Consider the following 8,185-nt stretch of genomic DNA (forward strand, 5'->3'; position numbering starts at 1 on the left):
AAAAAAAAAAAAAAAAAAAAATCAGGGAAGCACATACATCACTTTAGAAGTATTTTTATCCAAAAAAAGTTTATAATTAGGGAAAAATGAAGGTCTTGGTGCTACACTTATAAGCTTCAGTTTGTTTGGAAATTATTATTCTGGTCCCCCAGCAATATTTTCAATGAGATTTACTGTATTTATTAACTTTTGTGTTCCGGTTGGAAGAAAATACCCAATTAATTAATGAATAAGACCACAATCTAAAAATTTGTAGAAAACCAACTTCACAAACTATGAAAAATATGCTGCTGGTAAGCTAAGTCAGGTATTTGTGTTTTTGTTTTCCTGTTACCCCATTTATAAATTAGTCTTTGTTTAGACTACTAGCCAAGCTGGTCAAAGTGGTAGTTCTTTTTTACTCTCCCTCGTCTTGGTATGATAAAATACATTTTAGGGGACTCACTGTGATACCTGCCATGTTTCCTTATGGAGTAAGGAACACATACCTCTTCTAGGCAGTTGACATAAGAGACTTCACTGACCTCCACTTCAGATGCCCGGAGCATCAGTATGAACACAGATAGGCTGGAACTTGGGGATGTGGAGCTGGAGTGTGGGTTTCCCACAGAAATTAATGGAAGGAGAGTATGGCTCTAGAGGCTGAAGAAATCACTTCTTGTACCTTTGGCTTTTCTGGTTAGGGAGGGTAGGTGAGTCTATAAGATGTCAACAGGAGTTTATAACACTGGGCTTACAGTCTCAAGGGCAGATTGATCAGAGACAGATTGGAGACTTGAAAAAACATACCTTTGGCATAAGAGAAAAAGTATTGCTGAAATAGGAGTAGTTCACTGGAGAATTGCCAATAAGCTGAAAATTCTTCAGCCTTTTGACCCATAAGGTACTAAAAAAAAAAAAAAAAAAAACAAGTTGCAGCCAAACAAGAGGGATGTAGAATCCAGTCTTCTCTCTCTGCCCTGCCCACCCTAATCAGAATCCTGTGTGGCATCTATACTGCAGATCTGGCAAGCACATGCAAATTGCTTGGCCTCAGAGTGCCTTTTTTTTTTTAAAGGGTACATTCCAGTTGTCCTCATTGTACGTGTGTATTGCATTCATCAAATATCTACGGTTTCTGGTCAGGCACTGAGCAAGAGGGTCTAATTTCTGTTTTACTTCTCAAGTTCCTAAGCCAGAATCTCAAGAGATCTGGGGAGATACCTTTCCAAAGCCCACTCAGAAGGCTCAGCCCTTGTGCTTGCCCTCCTTTTTCTCAGTAATGTAACCCCAGATGCCAGGGCATGGCCAAGGGGCAGCTACCTGAGGGGGCAGCTACCTGAGGGGGGAGCTACCTGGGGGGGCAGCTACCTGAGGGGGGAGCTACCTGGGGGGGCAGCTACCTGAAGAGGCAGCTACCTGAGGGGGAAGCTACGGGGGGGCTGCTACCTGAGGGGGCAGCTACCTGAAGGGGCAGCTACCTGAGGGGCTGCCTTAATGCTGGTCTCAGCTTTATACTTTTTTCTTTAAGGCCCTCTAAGAACAGAGGGAGCGTTCCATTAAAACATCTTCAGAGCTGAGCTGTAGTCTACCAGACTGCGTTTCTGTGTTTATTTATTTAGCACAAAGTTGGCATGAAGAAACTTAGGTCGCTCTTTTTCTTTTTAAAACTATTTTTAGAGACAGGGGTCCTTCTATGTCACCCAGGCTGGTCTTGAACTCCTGGGCTCAAGTGATCCCCCTGCGTCAGCTTCCCAAGTAACTGTGTACATATACTTCCCAAGTATATGTACATGCTGCCACACTTGGGTAAGTCATTCTTTTTCAACTTGCACTTGCAGAAGCCTCACAAATGTCAGTGACATTCTGAAATGCCATGTTGTTTCCTGAGCATTTTAGCTGGTTGACTTTAATGTGATTAGTTGGTTGGTTGGTGGCCCGTAATTGAAACAATGAAGAAAGTTCATTCAAATAAGTTACAGCTTTCTTTTATACCAAGAGAAAAAAGCCACAGATGGAGAATAATGTAGATATAAATAGTACTTAGTAAATAATCAGATTGTGTCAATTGAGTAATGAAAAACATGAATGGCACTGAGCTTTGTCTTGTCATTGAGAAATTATTTATACCTGAGGATGGTTGGCACCAACAGATACACATTTTAAATATGAAATAGTAAATATTTTTCTACAAAAGAGTTGCGTGAAAGTTTTCAGTTAGCTGAATGTGGTGCTACAGGGAGCTATAGGATGTTTGCTATAAAGAAATGCTAATTTGGAGACCAGCATCTGTCTGTTCACAACCAAATCCCCTCGCCTGCCACTGTGCTTTGAGTGCAGGTGATGTTCAGTGTTGTCTGTTGGGTGGCTGACCGTGGGAGAGCATTGGCAGCACAACCGTTGGTTTATTTATAATCAACTCTAATTTATTCCATCCACTTCTCTACACCTTAAGGGTAGGGTGTGCATGCCTATTCTCCAGTTCTTGTCTGTCCAAACCACTGTACATGGAGGCCATGGGTATTGGCAAGGATAAAGGAAGTAGGAGAAAATGAAGGAAGGAGGGAGGAAGAGAAGATATAGCCAGAATGAGGATGTATTAACTAGTGTCTGTAAGTGACTTTGAGAAGCACATGAGTCGCTGATGACCGTGGCCTGACAAAGGTCCTCAACTCCATTTCTGGTCTGGCCTCGAGTCTGATCAGCATTATTCTACACTGCTGTGCATGGTGTGGGCAGAGTGTGTGCACAGTGCAGATGGGATGAAATCGGCGTTGCTCAGAGCTGTTGTGGGGAAAGACAGGGCTGGATTCATAAAGAGAGGAGCTGTGTTCATAGACTGGGGTCTTGAGGTTCATAGTCTGGGTCTTGAGGATCAGTGTGGGTATGGTCTGAATTTTAGAAGAGTAGCTAAGTACCAAGAGTTGAGAGTAAGTTTGGGTTACACTCAGCTGAAGGCTAAAGTCCATTTTATTTCTAGAACCCACCTGCTTTGAGCACTTTTTCTATGTCACGCTGCAAGTAGTCTTGAGTGTCAATGAACATTTTGAACATGCTTGGCAGTGTTCAGGCCGTAGCTGGCCCTGGCAGCAGACAGCTGCCACACCTTTGCTGTGCGCTGGCCCCGCCTGGTAAACAGCAGGGTACTTTCAAGGCTGCTGGCTCTTCCTCCTCGGACCAGTGAGTCTTTTGTCACCTGCCGGACCATTTCAGGAAAAATGTGAAGATGATCTTTTTACTGATGAGAATTGATTAAAAAATAACTTTTGGGGACTTTGCTTGGTTGCAGGATGAGTTTGACAAGCTGAGACCTCTCTGCTACACCAACACAGACATCTTCCTGCTCTGCTTTAGTGTCGTGAGCCCCTCATCTTTCCAGAATGTCAGTGAGAAATGGGTGCCGGAGATTCGGTGCCACTGTCCCAAAGCCCCCATCATCCTAGTTGGAACGCAGTCAGATCTCAGAGAAGACGTCAAAGTCCTCATTGAGTTGGACAAATGCAAAGAAAAGCCAGTGCCTGAAGAGGCGGCTAAGCTGTGCGCCGAGGAAATCAAAGCCGCCTCCTACATCGAGTGTTCAGCCTTGACTCAAAAAAACCTCAAAGAGGTCTTTGATGCAGCCATCGTCGCTGGCATTCATTACTCGGACACTCAGCAACAGCCAAAGAAGTCTAAAAGCAGGACTCCAGATAAAATGAAAAACCTCTCCAAGTCCTGGTGGAAGAAATACTGCTGTTTCGTATGATGCTGGCAAGACACCCAGAAAGGCTATTTTCAGATGAAATCGATAGTAGAAGCTATATTAGCTGAAACAACTCCTTTTACTGTGTAGAACCTGTATAGAGAGTGTGTGTATATGTATTATAGGAGGAGCTCTCAACTTATGCATTCTTTCTTGCCTTTAATTTTCTTGTTGTTTGAGCTTAGGGATGAGATACTTATGCAAGATATTTTTGAAGTAAATTAAACATTTTTCACATCTCTGGAAATTTAGAGTTCTAGACCTCTGGGTTAATTGATATCTAATATGAAGAAGACACCTCAAATCTGGATGTCAAGAATGCAATTCTGCTACATTATAATGTACAGAAGAAAGAAAGGGAGGGTGCTATGGCTAACCCTCTCTTGATTAAGGGCTACTTAATGCAAAGTGCATTATGTACACGGGTCAACCATGGTGGGAGCAGTTCTTAGCTTTGAAACTCCATGCAAACCATACCTTTTTTTTTTTTCTTTAAAGGAGCAAAACTCTGAGAAAAAATGCGAGACCTCTGCCTACAAAACCTCAAAACAGTCACTTTTGTCATTTGCTAATACCCAGGTTCTTATGATTTAAAAACAACGAACAAAAAGCATCCCATGACTATATTGCACTGTGTAGACAAAAAAGGAAACTTTCTTATGGGGAGTTTTCTTTCTTAGACCAGTTGTGTTGACACTGTATGAACATAGAGTGCTGTGCAGAGGAAAGGAAGTGTTAGTCAGTATTTCTCATGTTTTAGGGAGTGATTCCTGTGGAGATCAGAATGTGACATTTGCTTTTGGTACTGTAACACAGGCACCAAGCTGCCTCAATCCTAGGTAGCGAGGGCACCAGGGAGCAGCTATCTGGATTGTTTTTAAACTTCCATATTCAAGCTGTTGCTTCAGCAGAGAGGTGAATACTTTTGAAAGGCCAACAGCAAATGTTTGTGGGACAGGAAACAGATCATTTTTTCTTAAGTTAGCCAATATGTACTTCTCTGTGTGCACAGCCACGCACACACATGCACACAGACACACGTCTGTGTGGCTGTATTTGTTGTTGATAACAGTAGCCTGACAGAGGTCAGACTCTTACACAGTTAATGGGGAAAAGCATGGCCACAAAAACACATGCTAAGGAAGCTTGGCTTCCTCTTCTTGTTGACACTTTTGTGAACCAACATCTTTTTTATTCAGAGTATGCTTTTAGGTTTTCTTAATATATATATTTTTGAGGACATCTTAAAACTAAACAAAAAATGAAATGAACATATCTTGAAACCTGTTAAAACAACCAGTGAAAGCCACAGATAGCTTCAGGGCAGTAGCAGCAGAGGCCAGTGGACTCTGAGGACTCCTGAGGGGCGGTGTGTGTGGTCGGCCGGGTGCATGCCGGGACCATGGCCCCCATGCTTGGCTGCTTCCTTTGATGGTGAAATACATCCTTCAAGGTGGCAGCTTTTAGGGCTGAATCTTCTGGAGAAAAAAGTGCCACCTCAGGAGAGTAGCTTTTACTCTGGTAGGAATGCCTATGACATGCTACAGGGCAGCCTGAACACACTGAGTTGCGGTGGGTGAGACAGAGCCACCGAAGTCACTTCCACAACCAATGAGGGAAATCTCTGTAAAGCCAGTTAGGTAGAAGAGTTTTATTTTTCTGTGGGTTTTGTGTTGTCTTTTTATATTAAAAAGATATCCAGTTTGTGTTTTTCAGTAGAAAAAAAGATCAGGCTATACTGTAGGTTAGGGTTCCATTTATTTCTCTTAGTAAATAAAATTAACAAATTTCTTTAACAAAAGATTAATCTTTAAACAACTAAAATACATAGACTGTTAACTATTGATTATTCAACACATTGGAATTGATGTCAGTTGTAGTTTCCTGAAGCATTTAGTTACAACCTGAAGGAGGAAAATTATTTGTGGAAATATTTAAAATAGACCTAATAATATAGTCTCATCTTGCCCTGCCTGGCTTAGGCTGGGCTCTGCCTGTCTGGTGTCCAGAGGTGTGGGAGGGAAGATGAGTTATTTAAGTGGTAAGTGATTTGAAACATTATTTTTATATTAAAGTAAATGGCATGGAGTATAATGCAAATTCATTTTTAAGACAGAACACAAAACTTGAAAGAAGTTTTATGCATGCGACAGCGTATAGGGCTGCAGTTGGTCACCCTGGAGGGACCTTCCACGCCTCCTGCCTATAGGCCTCGGGTGGAAAGTGCTTAGTGAAGGACGCCTGTGTGGCCCCGTTCTGAAAGCTTTATGCAAACAGTTGAATTTTAGCTGGGGTTAATAACAGCTTGGACTATTAGTGTTAAAAATCTAGTGGGTTGACCTCTAAGGGCAACAGTTTTTAATATATGTTGCTGCATTTTATAGAATAGTAAAGGTACGATTATACTTGAGATTTTCCTCCATTTTTATTTCTTTGTGAACATAGGGTTTGGGGCCGAAAATATTTTTAAAGTATGTGTTTGAGTTAAATATAAAATTGGTTCGCTTCAAAGCTCAAAAATTGTTAAACTTGCAGCTTGGTATTGCAGAGAAGATTTTCTAAGAATTTTGCTTTAGAGAATGCCACCTTGGCTGAACTACAAGTGTAGGCCACCATTATAATTTAAACACACAAACTTCCGAACTGTTTGCTATGTCTCGTTACCATGTATGTATAAATGGACCTTTTATAACCTTGTTCTCTGCTTGACAGACTCTAGAGAAACTACCCAGGTGTGACACAAGCCAAAGCAGGAGCAAGGCCTTCTCTCCTGACTATCGTAACCTGGTGCCTTACCAAGTTGTGCTTTTCTGTTTTCAAGTGTAAATGATGTTGGGCAGAATGTTGTACTTGAAAATGCTACAAATGAGATGGTATGAAATAAACTCTGACCTATGGATATAATGGCTCTTGACTCTTCTCTCGAAGGGTTTTGTTGGAGGTGTTTAACCACATCTTGAAGCAGCAACCGTTGGGAAGCATCATGGCATACACTGAGAGGCGTTTTGGGAATGCATCTCCAACCAATCTGAAGTGCTTATTCAGCATGGGGTTTTCTGGATTCTGGAGCCACAGTCTGACAATAAGCACCCGCTGATTACGTGTTCCTCATAGATCGTGTGCTGATGTCCCAGTGAGTTGGAGGGAGCACTATTCTTGGAACCGAAAGTCCGGACTCAGAGAAGCACTAGTGTGGGATGAAGCTGAGATGGCCAGCGATCTGAGCCTCAGTTTCTTCATCTGGAAACTACTGCCTTTCTCACCTGGCTATCTGGATCCTTAACAATGCAGAGTAGACATCCAAGATCTGTAAATCACCGTGAAAGAGGTTAGAAGTCAAAGGCATCATGATCCCTTACTAGCCGTAGAGCTAAGGACCAGGGTTCCCAGGTCCTGAGGGTCCCAAGAGGTGCTGTTGTGTTCTGTGTGGTTTCTTCAGGTTCTTGAAGTCAGTCTTCTCATCATGTCATGAGGATGCAGTCCTTGTACTGAGGGCTCCAGGGAATGCGGCCCTGGGGAGGCAACTATTCTGAGGGGCTGGAAGTCTTCTTGCTCTCACCCTCTAGCCTCAAGGTCATTCCATGAAGGGTGGAGCCATCCACTCTGCTCCCCATGGCGCTGCATAGGCCAGGATACAACTTTTGTGAGTACCCACCAGATGTTCAGCCACAATGAGTGGGAAGACTGCATGGAATGCAACTAAAACTACTGTATCGCCCAATTCCACACATGGCCGGGGTGTCAAAAGCCTGCTGGCTTCCTGGCCTCCACAGGGCAGCTGACCCCAGCCCAGAGGGACTCAGAGGTTTCTCCACACCCTGTCCCAGTCTGTCTCTCATGTCCTGCCTGGGCCTTCCCTGGACACACGGACAGCACATCCAGCCACAGTAGGGGAGGTGAGCATGTGCTTCCTAGAGGCATTTATGGATTCAAAGGGAGTGAAGGAATGAGAAGCATCCAGGAGAAAAGGAAAGAAGGTTCGAAAGCCCCAAGGCAGACGAGCATCTGGTATGTCCCAGAGGCCAGTCTGAACAAGATAAAAGGAGGAAGAGGCAGGGAGATGATGTCAGGATGGTGACAATGGGTGGTGATGGTGGCAACCAGGGACATGGGGAGGAGTCCGGCTGCTTGGGCTTACATTCTGGCACTGCCACTTGCTGGTTCTGATTACTTAAGCTACTTAATCTTTTAACCCCTCTGAGTCTAAACAGCTTTCTAACCTCTCAAGTGGATAAGCATGGCCAATGGGCCAATGCTTTCATCCTCTGATCAAATGAGGTTATGGATGGAAAGTGCTGGTACACAGTAAGCACTCAGTAAATGCTCACTCTGCATGGTCTTCCTAGTAGAACCCTTTCAATAATTCCTTTAATTTCCTTCACAGCAGGACACTCCGTAAATCAACTCAGTTCTTGTGGGCATCCCACTGAGGTGACAATTGGCTCCTAAGGGTTTCCATCTTCA

General features: G+C 43.4%; 1 protein-coding gene across 1 annotated transcript in view; it reads left to right on the top strand.

The window, feature by feature from the left end:
* The window catches only part of RHOU (ras homolog family member U), an 11,639-nt gene extending 5,017 nt beyond the window's left edge, over positions 1-6,622 (top strand). The window contains exon 3 of the mRNA XM_017526487.2: positions 3,269-6,622. Coding sequence (XP_017381976.1) covers positions 3,269-3,724 — 456 coding nt within the window. The 3' untranslated portion in view covers positions 3,725-6,622. The remainder of the gene's footprint in view (positions 1-3,268) is intronic.
* Positions 6,623-8,185: the final 1,563 nt, after the last annotated feature.

This window comes from Cebus imitator, unplaced genomic scaffold (assembly GCF_001604975.1).
Source record: "Cebus imitator isolate Cc_AM_T3 unplaced genomic scaffold, Cebus_imitator-1.0 Scaffold42, whole genome shotgun sequence".
Classification (NCBI taxonomy): Eukaryota; Metazoa; Chordata; class Mammalia; order Primates; family Cebidae; genus Cebus; species Cebus imitator.